The 18,189-nt window shown below is 36.5% G+C and overlaps 1 protein-coding gene across 1 annotated transcript; it reads left to right on the forward strand.

Moving 5' to 3' along the window:
• Window positions 1-6,338: 6,338 nt before the first annotated feature.
• Window positions 6,339-17,643, forward strand: LOC143605224 (protein STRUBBELIG-RECEPTOR FAMILY 3-like). Its single transcript, XM_077081426.1, has 15 exons — window positions 6,339-6,518; window positions 6,595-6,730; window positions 6,805-6,876; window positions 6,954-7,019; window positions 7,108-7,179; window positions 7,731-7,802; window positions 7,882-7,953; window positions 8,204-8,269; window positions 8,617-9,089; window positions 9,491-9,939; window positions 10,707-10,978; window positions 16,056-16,194; window positions 16,273-16,409; window positions 16,490-16,646; window positions 17,467-17,643. Exons 1-15 carry the CDS (start codon window positions 6,434-6,436, stop codon window positions 17,572-17,574), a joined length of 2,376 nt encoding a protein of 791 aa, XP_076937541.1. The 5' UTR covers window positions 6,339-6,433; the 3' UTR covers window positions 17,575-17,643.
• The last annotated feature ends 546 nt before the right edge of the window (window positions 17,644-18,189 follow it).

Genomic DNA, 18,189 nt, shown 5'->3' on the forward strand with positions numbered 1-18,189 from the left:
TATCCTTTTCTTCTTTTTCTTCAAAACGTGTTATTTTTGAGAGATTTGTGGGAGCTTCTCTGAACTCTATAATTTTTTCTGGTTTCCTGGGTTTTAAAGGTTCAGGAAAAGTTAGTACCTTTAGAGGTATTTCTTTTTTGCCGAATTCTGCAGAAAAACGTGTAGCTTCTTGTTGAGCTTGATACAGAGTTTTGTATTTTTTAAACGGGTAGGGATTTCCCGAGGTGTATTTGGAGACTAGAGACCAGTCTTCATAAATGCCTCTGTGATCACCGTCAAAAATGACATAAAATCTAGAAGTATCTTTTTCTGGTTTGTTAGCCATTTCTGAATAACTTGGTCTAAGAGAGACCTTTTCAGTTTTTGGCAAACTGTCAGCCATCAACGGATTTGTTGTGTCTTTACCAGAGCCGTTTGCTGCTGGACTAGATGAAGATTGTGGTTCTTCATTTACCTTATTTTTGCTTTTTTCCAAAGCAACAGGAGTTAACGGACTTGAGTGTTCTTTACCCTTAGCCGTTTGTAAGGGAATAGATTCAGATTGTATCCTTTCGGATTCATGTTCTGAATTAACAGTTGTTGCTTTTAGACTTTCGTCATATAAAGCTATTTTTTCTTGAATGGCCTTAAGCTCAATAATCAAGAATTTTTCTTTAAGGCGTAATGCCTTTAATTCATCCATGAGAGGATTAAAAAACCTTTTTTGAAAAGTTTATTTTCTAAACCAGAACCCTCTTTACTTAAAATTTATCAAAAGAAATATTGAATTTTGAGATGATAAATATAAACTTGTGTGGTCCTTATTTATAACCGGGTGAATAGTGATTTCAATTATTTTGAAAATCACGTGTAAGGCAATCAGCCAAGACATTTTTTGGCCCCTCAAGGTGCTCAATATCAAAAGCATATCTTGAGAACCACATTTGCCATCTGACGAGGCGTCCTTGTTTATTATCTCCAGAGATTTTTGTTTTAAGGAAATAAGTAAAATTTTTGTTATCTGTCCTGACTAGGAATTTTACTGAGTGAGATAAATGGAAAATTTTGAGATAGTATTTTTTACCGCCAGTAATTCTTTTTCATTACTGTGATAATTTCGTTCAGCTGGTTTAAAGCTTCCCGAAGTGTATATGCATATCTCTTCTTTTTCGGCTGTTTTAGCCTTTAGAACTCCTCCCCAAAAATCATTTGAGGCATCTGTTTCTATAATAAGAAAATCTTTTTCTTTTGGGAGATAAAGTTTTGGAAAATCTGTTAATTTTTTCTTTATCTTTTTTATGTAATCAGTATCAGATTGTTTCCATTCCCATACATAATCTTTCTTTAATTTTACCTGTAACGGTTTTCTAAGCTCTGCAAGCTTTGGGATATAACTTTCTGCATAAGTTAAAACACCCAAAAATCTTTGAAGATGTTTCTTGTCTTCTAAGATATTAGGAAATTTATGCAAATTTTCTAAAATGTGTTTTTGAGGACAATGAGTCCCTTGGTCAATTTCTAAGCCTAAGAAATTTATTTTTGTTTTAAAAGATTTGCTTTCTTTTTAGATAAAATTATTCAATATTTTTCAATTGTTTTTAGAACTGAAAAAACATGAAATTAATGCTTTTCTTCGGAGTTTGAGAAAACTATTATATCGTCAACATAGACGGTACAATATTCTTCTAATCCTCTTAAAGCGTTTTGCATATGTCGTTGAAATATGCTGGGTGCTTGTTTTAAACCAAAAGGAACTACCTTCCATTGATAATGTCCGTCTGGGCATGTAAATGCAGTTAATAACTGAGATTCTTCATCTAATAGTACCTGCCAGAAACCACTTTTGCAATCGAAACTAGAAAAAATGGTTTTGCCTCTTAAGAGGGTTAGTAACTCCTGCATACACGGGAGGTTATGGCTATCACCTTTAGTAGCTGCGTTGATTGCTTTATAATTTACAACCATTCGCTTTTTTCCTCTTCTTTTTTCTGCCTCATTTTCAACTAAGAATGCAGGAGACATGTGAGGAGATTTACTTGGGACTATTAATTTAAGATCTAATAGTTCTTTGATTTGTTTTTTAAACTCTTCTCTATCCTGAGGACTATATTTCATAGGTTTTACCCTGATTATAGTTTTTGGATCAATTAACTCTATTGACGTTTTCATCCATTTTTTGGATTTTTCAGGATCTATAGGGTTTTCTGAGCATACTTTCTCAAGTATTTCTTCAATTTTTTGATACTTTCTTATTTCTAGAAAATATTTTTCTTCAGGTTTTATAACTTCCTTAGTTATATTAGTACCTGGTATTTGTTTTGTTTTTGAATCTTTTTTCATAGATTCAAGAAATCCGGGCTTTCCTAATTGAAAGGCTTTTGTTACTTTTTTAATCAAAATCATTTCCTGATTAAGATGAAAAGATATTCTATCAAGCCATTGGGTAAATGGTCCATATAACTGACAGAAATTGTTTCCTAAGAGTATATCAATACCTAATTCCTGTTGATAGATTGTTGGAATAATAAAAGGTTCTCCTGAGAAATAGACAATCAGATTTCTACAGACTTTATCCAACTTAATTGTTTCTTGATTAGCAATTGTTACATCAATGCTTCTGGGAGTATTTTCCCATAATTCATCGGGTATAACATACTTGCTTGCAAGACATAGACTTGCCCCTGTGTCTATATAACAGTGTAGAGTTATTATTTTATATCCTTTTAGGAAAATTTTTCCTTTGATATAAATTGAGTTAGGATTAGTTATGTTTGAATATACTAACTCTTTTTTCTTTTGAAGACCAAAACAAAAGTGTAAAATGTCTTCTTTCCAATTGATAATTAGATTTTTATTCATTCTGATTCTTCGGAAGAGAAGTCTTCAGAAGATGAATCACTAATTATTTTTAATGAATATACTTGCCTATATTCATCAAAACTATCTTCAGAGGGAAAATATCCATCTGTTTTTGCTATAGAGATAAGCTTCGCTTTCTCTGGAAATTTTTGTCTATTAGGACATTCGTTAGCATAATGCCCTTCCTCAGAGCATATCCAACATCTACATTTCTTTTTTCCTTGAGGACAAACCTTAGGTTTTTCTTTTGAGAAGTATTTACCAGGAGTAAATTTTCTCTTTTTATTTTTCCAAAATCTTTTCTTTGGTTTATATCTTTTTTTTACTCTTTTTATTTTTCCAAAATCTTTTCTTTGGTTTATATCTTTTTTTATATTTCTTTTTGAAATATTTTTTATCTTTTATTTGCTCACAGCCGAAAGATAACTGTGGAATTTCTGCTAATTTCTTGCAACAGTTTTTGTTGAATCTTTTTAGCTGTTTTTGTCTCTTAGAGAAATCGCAATATGTAGCAATTTCTTCTTTAACAATTTTAGTAGCAAACCCTAGAGAATGCATTGTTAAACCGTTTTTTTCTTTATTCCATCTTTCTTTGGCTTTTTCACCTACGATTGGAATTTTCATTAAGTAAACTTCTACCCAAGAGTGGTATTCTCCTGTACTTAATTTATATAAATTTGTTTCGAACAAACAGGTGAATTCGTCTAAAAGACAGATGTCACATAACTGTGCTCTTGTTAAGTTTTGTCTTGCTTTTTCAAGCAATTTTTGGTTTTCTAGATCTTTATTAGAAAAGAAATCAAGGCCTAAAAACATAGTGTATAAGGCGTTAATAATTTGTTCAAAAAGATCAATACCATCTATATCCTCATTCCAGGAGGTTCCTTTGATAAAATCTTGTATTATTCCCGCGGACTTATGCTCTATTAATAATAACAAGGTTTTAGCATTAGAGAATTCTTCTTCATTAGACTGAATTATCAGGCTAATTTCGGTATTCCATTTATCAATTACCTCTTTTCTTTTTTCGAGGTCAAAGATACAGTCAATTTTTATAGTGTCAATGGCAGTAGCGCTTCCATTGTTAGCACTAGGTATTCCCTTATGATATGGCATAGAGAATTCAGTTTTTGCTTTTTTATGGCGTGTTCTACCATAACTAGTACTAGCTTGATGCATTCTAGTACTTTGTCTTGGAATTTCATCTTCTTCTGAAAAATCTTCTTCTTCTGTTTTAGGCTCTGGAATAGCCAAAACTGTTTCTTTCGAGAAATATTTTTCGTTTAAATGTTTATTTTCAAAAAAAATTTTCTCGCATTCATCTTCGCTTAAAGACAAAAGTTGAACGAGTTCATTGATTTGATCCACTGGGAGGGTATCTAATTGTTCATTAAAAACTTGTTCTAATTTTTGCGTAATAGAACTCATTTTGATTTAAGCTATAGAAATGATAATTTCTTTTTCCTTAAGAACTTGTAAATGGTTCTTAATATTATATAAGGCTGAAAATTCTTTAGCGAGATTATTAAGCCTTTCTCTAGGATCCATATTGATGTCGTTCATCAAGTAATGAATTTTTATTTGTATGTAGTGAATGAGTATTTTATATTCATTCTTTTTAGATTGAGTATTTCTAAAGGCTGTTTCTAAAGATTTTTTGATCATTGTCTTATTATGACTTTTGCAGGTCTTTTTCATTAGAGTTAAAAGGCCAAGTTAGCGCATTTGGACTTTTGGAGCTTCCTAATGATGGATTTCCCACGTTGAAGTTAGGAAAGGAGTATTTCTGTGATTTTTCAGAGATTTTTTCTTTTCATTTTTAGCTGTAATGATTTTCTTTTCTAGGATTTTTATATTAAGAGTTCTTTTGTCATAACTTAACATAAAGTTTGTTTTTTGCTCATTTATTCTTGCTGAATATATGATTATTTCTGCTTCTTTATGAACAATTTCTTCTTCTAAAGTAGCTATAGCATTTAAAATTAGTTTTGAGGACATTATATCCCAATAACTTCTTTTAAAATTTCACCGTACTTATCTATCCTTTCAGACATAGACCTCATTAATTGAAGTTCACTGTTACCCGCTTCTTTTAAATGTGAAGAGGTTCCAGCACCGACGTTTGGGACGACTCGAAGAAGTCAATTCCAAATTATAGTTTTATTTTTTACTTTGTGAAAATTCTAATTCTTAATGCTATAGGTAATGTCCCTTCGAATAATTCTGTAATATTATTCAAGAAGTTTTTCTTTCGGGAAAAACAGTTATTTCATAACTGTTTTTCCCGAAGGAAAAACTTCTTGATATCTACATCGTTTCTCCTCTAAGGAGATTTTACTCACACATGCTTTAAGAAAATTACAAGTAAAAGAAAAGGGGCGAGTGTCGATGCCCTTAAACCTAAATCATACTTCTTTATATAGGAGAAGCAGATTTTTATAAATGACCAAAATGGCCTTCTTCTATCGTCATTGATGACGTTTTTAGTCTATATACCCATGTGTTGGGTCCAGTTCTCTGGTGTCTTCTTCTGAAAAGTAGATTCCTTCTTCAGTGGAAGAGCTGCTTTTTGCTTTGCACCATGTGCATTGGTGGTCTTCAATAATTTCTCTTATCTTTTGGCAAAGTTTTTCTTTAGTGGTGGGGCTGACCTCCACTTTATTATCAATAATTTGTTGTATGAAATATTTGATTAATTCAGTGAAAATGAAAAAGGTTTTTCATCAGATTACATGATTAATTCTGATCAATTATCAAAAATTAACAAGCTTAAATTTAAGCTTAACTCTAAGGAAAGATATATTTTTTGAAAAATATTTGATTTAAGGAAAGATATATTTCTTGAATGTAAGGAGAAACATATATAGAATCTTTTGAAGTATAATAACAGCAGAAATAAATTTATACCTTTCAATCTGTAATCAATCTATCTTGTTCTTGTAAATTCTGATCTTCTGTAAGTGACCAATCCAACAACACCATGATTTCCCTAACGCCCTCCTGGATAATCGGTACTCTTCTTGGCGGCTACATAGGATTCCAGGTTTTACAGAGTGCAAATTTATTATGAAGATATGGTTTAGTGGACGGTAGTCACAAAGAAATAAATGGCGAACAAAGACCTACTTTACCCATTTATATCTTTTACTTTAGCCTTCAAGTCTGTATGTTATGATTCTCTCAAATTTGTAAAAAATATTATTTATTACATAAAAATATATATATAATAATATCTACTCTAGACAATGATCAAAAACTTTGTACAGCTAGCTTAGCTTAGCTTAGCTGTATTACCGACCCCGTCGCATCGCGCGGGTTTATTAATAGTTTATTAAAATGCAACACTTAATAATAATTGGCCAAGACTCTCACGCGCCACCTCCCCGCGTGCGCCCACCATTTTCACTTTTTTCTTACAAAGACAACTTTGTGTAGCTTAGCAGATATGTATGACTTCCACACACACAGACACAACACACCCACTCACAGTCTAAATTCAGTCAAACCCAGATGAGTATGTAATGTTGCTACCTAGTTTCATCATCCAATGCCATTAATTAATAATTCATGTTTGCACAGGTTAAATTAAGGATCAATGGATCTACTTTACTTGTCGGTGCTTCTGGGACTTGTGTTGATCTTTGTGGCTCCACTTTCTCTGGCTACTAATCCTGCTGACGGTTACTACTTTAGATCTGCTTCATGTACCGAATATTATAGTTGTTGTTGTTGTTTGATTGTCGATAATGGTTTCAGTTAGTGCGATTAATAACTTATATGCTGCACTGGGATCCCCTGCTCTCCCGGGGTGGACGGCTAGCGCGGGTGACCCGTGTGCGGAAGCCTGGCAAGGTGTTGCGTGTGACGAAACAAAAACCAACATTATATCCATGTATGCTACTAACTAAATTCATTATTATTATTATTATTATTTTGGGAGTTGATATTCTTGTGACATTTATGTAGAACTGTGATTGGTGCTAATTTGGGAGGTCAATTAGGGGATACCCTAGGATCATTTACTTCTCTCCAAAGCATGTAAGTAACCCCTCGTAATGATTTTCCTTGTATGTATATTGGTAGCTTGCTTTATAAAGGATGATATGTTTTTGTAGAGATTTGAGCAATAATTTGATTGGGGGTAGCATACCAACATCTTTTCCTGTTACCATCACAACTATGTAAGATATGTTGTCTGATAAATTGTTTTTCCTTTTGTTTTTGATATTTGTTGTATGGTAAGCATATGATTATCTTTACCTTTGGCAGCTTTCTTGCAGATAATAACTTTACTGGAAGCTTACCGGATACTTTATCCTCTTTAGCACAATTATCTGCCTTGTAAGTTTTATTCATTTATTTGTTTGCTTATATAGTAGTGGCTTATTACTGGGATGCTAAACAGGTCGTGTTTGTGGGTTGAACCCGACACGGACATGTCAGATAAGTGAACCCGAACATGACACGAATATTCACAGTTTGACATGAACGCGGCCAGTTTAACCCCAAATTCTTTTTATCTTTTTGTTTCTAGCATATTAAATTATGTAAACTTGATGTCTATCTCTTTCGGCAGAAAATACAAAACCTTTTTAAGATATGACATAAAATACATTTTTTCAAATTATAAATTGGCTAAAATATGGGCCAACATGAAGGCTCGGCCCAAAACTGACCAGAACCCTTATAAAGACTACATCCAAACGCGCAAACTCGTGTCATATAAATTCACATCCCTACTATTTTGACACGTTTTACTTATTATTGTGTATATTTTGGTTTTGTGTTGTCTCAAACTGGTCGGATTGGTTTGCATTTTGAAAATAATCCCAATTCTGTTTAAAGATTTACATCATTACCATTAATTACATGTCATGTTTCTTGCAAATCAGGTCTCTAAATGATAACAGCTTATCTGGCGAAATACCGGATTCGTTTGAAGGCTTAACTGCTTTGGTCAACTTGTAAGTTTCATAATCTTGAAAGAATCAAACTTAATTTCACATTTTCTAGATGTTTTTAAAATTTTTTTTAACTTTGCAGAGATTTATCCAGTAATAGTTTGAGTGGAGAATTACCTTCATCGTTATCAAGTTTATCTTCTTTAACTACATTGTGAGTAATCATTTTATCAACAACACACATTCGTCACATGTGCTGATATTATTCACATTATTTATCGGGTCAAAATAGCTTCATGTCAAACAAATAACTTTTTGTACAGGTTGGGTCGAGTTAGACCTGAAATATTTTTCTCCAAAAATGAAAGTTCATTATAAATAATAAGTATGTCAAATATGTTAACAATAGTTATATCATTTCAACTACGCCAGTCCGTAAGTCAAACTAACACGTGTGTGTGCAGTCATTTGCAGAACAATAAGCTTTCAGGAACACTTGATGTTCTAGAAGATCTTCCATTGCGTGATCTGTAAGCTTCTAAATCACCTTCAACTTTATATGTTCATTTATAGAGTTAATTTCTGTTTTCGTCCCTAAAATTTGGCCATTTAAACTACGTCAGTCCAAAATTGAAACCATCAACCCTTTAAGTCACTTGGGTTTCAGTTTTTAACCATTTTCGTCCACAACACTATCTATGTTAGATTTTTTCTGCTAATTCTCACAAGAATGACCAAAACACCCCTGTTTATTAAATTCGTTTGGGCTGAACTAGTTAAAATGGCTAAACTACGGGAACGAAACCACATAGACGAATACAGAACTTAATTATATTCTATGTATTTTCATTAACTTATTATTTTTCCTCTTAAACAGAAATATAGAAAACAACCTCTTCAACGGCCCAATACCCGACAAACTACTGTCCATACCCGATTTCAAAAAAGACAGGAATCCATTCAACACCAACTCAACAACCGCTCCCCCGTTATCCCCGTACCCAAACACCCCCACAGGTTCGGGAACACCTTTCTTTCCATCACCTAAACAAACACCCGGTAAACAAGGACCACAACAAGCCAGTGGTCCTGCGTCCACACAGGATCACAACTCCACCACTACCAGGAAATCATGGAGTGCTAAAAAGACTGTTTGGGTATCAATAGCATCTGTGTTTGGGCTTATTGTTTTGGTGTTGATTTGTTTACTGTTTTCGCCTAAATGTCACCGAAGAAAACGGTACCCAGGTTTGATACCGAAACGACACGAGATCGCTCCAGATACGGGTAACCGAGAGTATCATATTGACAGTGCTCCTTTTGCTCAGCCTACCAGTCAAGTTGATAAAGGTTTTTTCATTATTTATTTATTATTCAAACTTTATTTGTATTTTTAGGTGCGTTAACAAGCCTAAGGCTGTTCAAAAAGCTCGCGGCCTGTTAGTTGCATGAGCCGGGCATGAGCTCAACATATCAGCTCGTTACAGATAAACGAGCGGAGCTAGCCACGGCTCAGTTTGTAAACGAGCCAAGCGGAAGTCCATGTGGCTAGCCTTGACTCGTTTACAGCCCTAATGAGCCGATCCCCTTGTAATAAATTCATGAAAAGTAGTTATTAGCATATACAAATAAAACATGTGATAAATAGTAACCGAGCTTGAGCTTCAAAACTACTCATGATCCGAGCTCCGACTCAGTTTTGCTCGTTTACGCCTATTTTTCTTACACTGAATCCTTAATTTTTGGAGCAGTTCCAAAGGCGGCGGCAGTTGCCCCGCCAAAAGAGGAAAAACAACGGTTACTTTCACCGCCACCGTCAAGATCACCGTCAGTTCCGCGTGTAAAACCACAAACCGATAACGACATGAATATACAAAGACTGGCTGCTATACCAAAACAGGACAGTGTGGAGATAGACATGAGTCGATTTGACATAGACTCCTTGCCTCCACCACCACCGCCACCGCCACCGCCTACTTTACCTCAACCAGTTAACCTACCTCACGAAAAAGTTATTGTGGAGCCCATTGTACCTGTTGAGGTGGCGGGACCCTCTACAAAGCCTACCTTGCCTAAAACGCATGTCAAATCGTACACGATCGCGTCTCTTCAACAATATACAAACAGTTTTTCGCAAGATAATCTTATTGGTGCTGGAATGGTGGGGAGTGTTTACAGGGCACAACTTCCAGATGGAAAGGTATGACTTTGACTGGGTTGACTAACGGGTCGGGTTGACCTGAATCATTTAATTTTTCTATCAATGGTATGTGTTTTATGTTTGCAAAATTTGTGTTATTCAGTTGTAAATGACTCGTTTGTGTTATAAAATTAAAATATGTCGGCCCATTTGACTCGTTTCCTTTTTAAATTGACTTTGCTCAACTTTTTAACCGACTGTTTTGACTCTTTTCAACGTTTTTTAATTATAAACTAACTATAGATAAGTTGATTTAAAAAGGTTGCTTTATGCTTAATAAATACAATATGAGCGGCTTACGGCTCGTTTGACTCTTTTGACCTTTTTACCGATTTTTGTTTTTACCGGTTCGACTCTTTAGTGATAAAAGTGGGTCGATATGAACACCTTTTCCGCATTAGTACTTAGTAGTGTACTAGTGTGTGTGTCAAGTATGTTTACAAAAGTCGTAATGTTTCAATAATAGTATAATTCTTTTGAATAAAAATGATTTATGAGGAATTTATGCATTAAGAATAAAGATACGTATAACTCATTTGACTTGTTTTCTTTTAAGCTGATTTTGCTCAAGATTTTTAAAATTTTTTATTACTATTTTGTCTCTCAAATATGATTATAATAACTATCCAATTCTTTTAATGAAATAGTATGAGAGGTTTGACGACTCGTTTGACTCATTGACGTATTTTAGAACATGTTGACATGTTTTACCCGTTTGACCTGTTTTCCAAAGCTGCAAAACTTACGTATTCTGTGATTTACTTCAGTTTCTTGCAGTGAAGAAGTTGGACAAAAAGGTAATTAGTCAACAAAAGGAGGAAGAATTTATTGAGCTCGTTAATAATCTCGATAAAATTCGACACGCTAACGTTGTTGAACTCATGGGTTACTGTTCGGAGCACGGTCAAAGATTATTAATTTACGAGTATTGCTGTAGCGGGACCCTTCAAGATGCGTTACACTTGGATGATGAATTTAAAAAGAATTTTCCATGGAGTGCGCGTATACGAATGGCACTTGGAGCCGCACGAGCTTTAGAGTAAGTCGAGTACTAATCTTGTTAAACGGTTCGCGTTGGGTACTTGGGTTAACTTGTTTAACCCGCTCAATTTAACGGGTTGACCTGCCAACCCATTTACTATTGCAACCCATGTAACATGTTTAGTTAATGGGTCGCGTTCGCCATTCGGCTTGACATGCTTACCCTGTTTAGTTAAATAGGTCCCTGTTTATGACTCATTTAACCCATTTATTTCGACCCGCCAATCAATTTAACACTTTTATAACATTTTTGGCTCGTTTAGATGAATAGGTTTAACAGGTCTTGTTTGGGTTGACATGTTTAACCTATTTAATTAAACATGTCGATCTTTAACCCATTTATTACAACCCATGTTTGGGTTGGTCCGCCAACCCGTTTAATTAAACAGGTCGGCCGCCAACTTAGTTAAGACCCGTTTAACCCATTTCTTTCAACTCACCGACTCATTTAACATGTTTTTAATTTCTTTGACTCATTTAGACTAAAAAGTTAAACGGGTCGTGTTCAGGTGGACATATTTACTCTGTTTAACTATATAAGTCGATCAGCCAAACCATTTACAAACTGTTTAACCCGTGTAACCTGTTTAGATGGGCTGTGTTTGAGTCGTTCCACCAACCCGTTTAATTAAACAGGTCGATCTGTCAGCCCGTTTAACCCAATCATTTCAACCCACCTATTGGAACCTGTAGTATTAGGGTTTAGTATCGAGCCCACGGGCCTATTTATCTCTATATATTGTAACCCTATATTGAATGGAAATCAAGAAGTGTTTTACTGATACGTGCCCACTATCATGCGTACATGCAAGACCCTTTGGCCTTAACTCACAATCACCATGCAACCTTTTGTTTTAATTAGTGTTATTTTAATATCATTATTAGTTTGTTTATTTTATGTTAGTGGGAAGTTATCTTAGGTTAGTGGTTTAGTTCATGTTCATGTTAGTTTTACATTTCCTTTCGGTTTTACTTTTACATGTAGCCTATAAAAGTCATTGCAAGTTTAAGAATATTAAGAAGTAAATTATGTCTTGTTCTCTCTATTTCTTTGGAGTCTAACCCGCTCAAAGGGTCACTATCTTGGGAGATTAGCCATCTCGAATCGGCTACCTATCATTTACCCTCTTACACCACCAACCCATTTAACACATTTACCCATTTGACTTGTTTAGATGGATACATTAAACGAATAAGGTTCGGGTTACACGATTTTTACTGTTTCTGGGCTAGGGTTATTTTTCAGCATAAATTACTATTCAGGTTTTGGGTTATATGTAACCTGTTTAATAAACTGGCCGTGTTCTGGTTGACATGGTAATCCCGTTTAGTTAAACAGGTCCACCTTCCAGCCCATTTACGACCCATTTATTTCAACCCACCAACCTATATACATGTTTACAGCCTGTTTAACTCGCTTAGATGAAAAGATAGAAGGGTCGTGTTCGGGCTACAGTTTTACTGTTTCTGGGCTAGCGTTGTTTTTGACTTGAATATTGCGTGGGTCGTGTTAAGATTCAGGTTTTGGGTTGTCATATGTAACTTGTTTAATAAACGGGTCGTGCTCGGGTTGACATGTTTGACCTGTTTAATTAAACAGGTCGACACACCAACACATTTAAAACCTGTTTAACCCAATATCACAACCCACCAAGCCATTCCCACATTAGTGTGTGTGTGTGTATTGGGTGGGGGGGTAAGGTGGTTTGGGTGTGAATTTGGTGGTCAAGGGTGTTAGGATTAAACGCACAAACGAAACTGAACACGACACGAAAGCAATAAACGAACACGAGGATTTAACGTGGTTCGGTCTAAACTGACCTACGTCCACGGGTGGCAACTAGGTATATCTTTATTGAGTGACAAATATTACAAGTACATAATGTTGTTTATATAGAGACTGAACTAGGGTTAGTAAATTATTATGCAAGAAATCTAAACCGGGCCGGGCTTGGGCCCGACCGCCCACACCCGTCTCCTCTTTTGACTTCATATAATAAACCGGGCCAACAAGGCCTACGAACCCAACAATCTCCCACTCGGAGGCCTTGAGTACTCTCGTCTGCACTCCTGATTGTACTTCTGTAATCTGAACATTAAACTTCTTCTAGTTGCCACCGCCTTCTCATCAATTAACCTGAAGGCCCGTTGAAGCTCCCCGGAGCTCCAACACGTCAGTCATGGCTGAAACTGCCCCTGACCCGTTCTCTGTCCCTACCGGCTCCCACTGTAACGAACTACCGGATCCTGAGATAACCTGAGAACAAACACTCTCCATATTCAGCAAGTAATTCATTGGAGAGACTTTTACAGCTGGAATACTGGTTTTCTTAATCCACTGTCGACCTGGAACTGTAACTGAAACACGATCTGTGCTCCCACTGTCACGATGTCCCCCAACTGATTTAACCTTCCTAGCTCGTTCATCCTGAATCTTCACTTTGGCTCTGGGTTTGTTACTTGCAAAACGAACCTTCTTCTGCCCACGAGATTCTGTGAACCGGATTTTGTCTTTCACCAAAACTGGATCCACTCCTTTCGGTGACATATCGACCATATACAACGAACCCATTTTCTTGCCACGAGCAACCACGAGATTCCCTTTGACTACTTTCCACTGCCCATTCCCGAACTTAACATCGTGCCCTTGGTCATCCAACTGCCCAACTGAAATCAAACGTTTCTTCAAACTTGGAATAACCCTCACGTCTTTCAAAGTCCAAGAAGTACCGGCTGAAGTTATCAAATCAACGTCTCCCATACCCGTAACCTCTAAAATATCATCATTCGCTAGTCGAACCTTTCCAAAATCCCCAAATTTAAGATTCTTCATCGTTTCACTACAGTGAGTGGCATGAAACGATGCACCAGAATCCATCACCCAAGCATCAACGCTACTCTCAACACTACAAACCAAAGCCTCATCACTACTGACCCCGTCATCTGTGTCGTCTTCTGTAACGTTCACCTCTTTCTTACCATTCGGACACTGATTCCTGAAGTGTCCTTTCTCTTTACAACCCCAACATTCAATATCCTTACGAGTCTTAGACTGACTCCTCTTCCTGCTCCCACTGCCTCGCTGTTTTCCCCTACCTCTACCTTCTGTGACTAGCATATTGCCTGATGATTCACCTGAACTTCTGCGTCTTGAATCTTCTCCCAGAATCAGATCTCGAATCCCATCGAAAGTAATATTTGTAGACGAACTACAAACTGCAGTCACTGTTTGCGACCAACTGTCGGGCAAAGAGGATAATAACAAGAGGCCTTGAACTTCATCATCAAACTTAATGTCAACTGACACTAAGCGGGATAAGATCGAATTAAGATTATTGATATGAGTTGTAACTGACCCACCCTCTTTCATTCGAGTTGTCACTAGCTCTCTGATAAGATAGACCTTATTCGCTGCCGAAGGCTTCTTATACATGTTGGATAGTGCGTCCATCATACCACGGGCTGTGGTTTCTTTCATGATGTTAAACGCCACATCTTCCGACAACGACAAAGTAATACAAGCCCTAGCTTTCTTGTCTAACTTCTTCCAATCTGCTTCTGACAACTTTTCTGGTTTTTCATCCTCAAGCACTACATCCAAGTCTTTCTGACAAAGTAGTGCCTCAATCTGCATCTTCCACCAACCGAACTTCTGTCCGTCAAACTTCTGTATCGAAACCTTTCCGTCTTCTGCCATAACAATGACTAAAACGAAAAACTGGATAAAAACAGAGACAGACACAGCAACACGAGCCTGAACTTAACGACTGTTCTACTGAAATCTGTTAAACAATCAACCTATTTATACGCAGCGGAATATCGAACTGAAAATCAGAAACCGAAACTTTAAACTGAAACGATAAACCTGACAAACGCGGTTGGCACTGGTTCTCCGTTTCTTTAACGCTTCTTCTGACTTGACAACGATTCTTCAATGAAAAATAGAATCCTGATTCAACTTGTTCTTGGTTTGGTTAGGCTGATCAGCGATAACAGGTAATCAGGCCGGCTTCACTGCTCGGCTACCACACTTATACTTCGACCACAAACCCGTAACGGCAGCTGGTTACTCAGTTCTGTCGGCTAGACTGCCCGACACGACTTTTAGCGGTTGATGCTTCTTGAATGACGATCGAACAAATCGGTAATAGGGTGGCGGCGCTACTGCCGGCAAACCCTAATCGAACTGATGACCAACAAGACGAACCCGGTGACCGCTGGGTTAATTTGGCGGCTGCCAAAAAAACGAAACCCTAGATCAACCCTATCTTCTGCAACTCAAAAAACAACAAGCGTTGGCTTACGGTGGTGTATGGCGGTGGACTGAACCCTAGTCGCGATCGTCGGGCTGGGTTTAGAGGCGGCGAAACAGCGGCGGCGTAAACCCTAACGACAATCGGAGAACCGTAGCGGCGGCGGAACCCTAGCGCAGTAGGGTGGCGGCGGCTGGATGGTTTGGCGGCGACTCGGCTGGTTCAACGTGTTCTTCGCGTGATCCGAACCTAAGCTCTAGATACCACTTGTTAGGATTAAACGCACACACGAAACTGAACACGACACGAAAGCAATAAACGAACACGAGGATTTAACGTGGTTCGGTCTAAACTGACCTACGTCCACGGGTGGCAACTAGGTATATCTTTATTGAGTGACAAATATTACAAGTACATAATGTTGTTTATATAGAGACTGAACTAGGGTTAGTAAATTATTATGCAAGAAATCTAAACCGGGCCGGGCTTGGGCCCGACCGCCCACACCCGTCTCCTCTTTTGACTTCATATAATAAACCGGGCCAACAAGGCCTACGAACCCAACAAAGGGTCCATAGTGTACAATATTTAGCTGTTCAGAAAAAATAATAATAAAAATATAAATGTAGCATGTTTACAACCTGTTTGATTCATTTAGATGAATGACTTAAACGGGCCGTGCTCGATTACACGGTTATGTTTTTGACACAAAAAGTTACAGAGGTCAACTCGCCTACCTGGTGTTTGACACCCCTAGGATTAATACTGTTATTTCAAATATTTACATCTATTTTTTATATATTCATCTAATATTTTTTACAGATATCTACACGAATTCTGTGAGCCGCCTATTATTCATCGAAACTTCAAATCCACTAACGTTCTTCTTGATGAAGATCTTTCTGTGCGCGTATCTGATTGCGGTTTGGCTCCTCTGATAACCCGTGGCATAGTGAGTCAGGTAAATCACGTCATTTGTGGGACCCGTTTATCTGATGTGGCAATATTTTTTAGAAATCTTAACTTTTACAACACACAGTTGTCAGGACAACTTTTATCAACCTTCGGTTATGGAGCCCCGGAATTTGACTCAGGAATCTACACCTCCATGAGTGACGTGTACAGTTTCGGAGTTGTAATGTTAGAACTGCTAACGGGCCGAAAGTCTTACGACAGGTAAAGTTATTAGTAAATAAATAAATAAAAGAATGAACAAATTAGTTGGTTAATATTATTTTTTTGTTGATTACTTGTAGTACAAGGCACCGTGGGGAGCAGTTACTTGTGCGATGGGCTATACCTCAACTTCACGATATCGATGCGTTATCGAGGATGGTTGATCCTTCTCTCAATGGAGAATACCCTGTCAAATCATTATCAAATTTTGCAGATATTATATCGCGTTGTGTTCAGGTTTGTTCGATCATTATTGTAATAGTATAGTGTTGTAGTCATATATGAGTCGTTATTAATTATTTATAAAGTGAATTAAAATAGGCTACGTCGAAAGTAACACCACTTACTAGGTATGTGAATTTCTGGCACGACAATAACCTAAAACAAAATTTGCGGTTTTGGGTACGGGTTCGGAACAGTCTCTGGTCGAACTCGCGAATCCGTTTAGCTAAACAGGTCGTGTCTGTGTCATCTCAAAGGGTTTGTGGGTTGATCTGTTTAACTCGCTTATTTTTTGTTTATTTTTTAATGTGCTTTATATCATAAGTTAAACTAGTTGGCAATTTTATGCCAGTACTTAAAACTTAAAAGGAAAAACTGACATAAGATTGTATAATAAAAATGTAACTCTTTTATATACATTTGTGTCCATCGTAAAACTGTAATTTTAAAGTATAAATGTATAATTTGCAAAAAATAAAGCAAATAAAAGATAAAAAACTTCGGGTTAAAAGGATCATGTGTGTGTCAATCTGTGAATATTTATGTCATGTTCAGGTTCATTCGTCTGACACGATTTTTGTGTTCGGGTTTGTGTAAAATTTTCGGGTTCATGTCGTGAACACAACCTGTTTAACACCTCTGCCACTGACACTATACAGACACCATTGACAAACTATAGAGAAAATGGTCATATGAGGTTTATAAGGGGCTGTATGAGTTAGTATCTTCGAATGTGGTTACTAACTGACAAAGCCATACAGCCTGAATGATGGCAAAGCCATCACTGGTGTATTTATAACAAGATCCGTTTGAAATTTATTCTCTTGAATTGCAGGCGGAACCGGAGTTTAGGCCACCAATGTCAGAAGTGGTGCAGGATCTGATTCAAATGATAAGGAGAGAGGGTTCTAATAGATCAGGATCTGATTCATTGATTGATTGATAATAATGCTAGGAGTAGTTTTCTGGTGAAAAGTCAATGGTAGTCAAAGGTGCCAAGATTTTCTTGAAATCTTGTGGAAATAAAGGTGAAATCTTGAATGCACATGACATGGCTAGGTAATGTTGTACAAAGGTCTGGTCTGGTCTGGTCTGGTCTGGTCTGGTCATCCCAATTCTTAAGCTTAAAATGGTACATTCCTAACTCCCATTATTTATGTGATTGTTGGTTCTTCATATGTTTTGACAACGTATTCTAATAATTACATTTTTGTTGGATATCCCTTTGTATCATATCCTGAATATTGGACTTCATGTTTTTCATAGTGACTTGAGTTTAGTCAACGCTTAGACAACTCTATAATCCCTTAATATAATGGACAAATTATTAATGTCTGAATGGTGAATTCTATTTTTATTATTTGATTGTATAGAAACATTCCAAGATTGATTATCCGACTATATGAGTGGTTTATTTATCACTAACGTATATTCGATTTTAGCAGTTCTGTGTTTAAATTTGGTTATTTACACTTTTATGAGGTCTGGCTTCAACTCTACTATATAATAGAAATTTGAAGTATACATAAATACACACTTGTGTGAACGATAAGCAATA

Source organism: Bidens hawaiensis, unplaced genomic scaffold (genome assembly GCF_021521415.1).
Source record: "Bidens hawaiensis isolate Kalapana, Puna unplaced genomic scaffold, B.hawaiensis_p1.1 tig00068731_1, whole genome shotgun sequence".
Lineage (NCBI taxonomy): Eukaryota > Viridiplantae > Streptophyta > Magnoliopsida > Asterales > Asteraceae > Bidens > Bidens hawaiensis.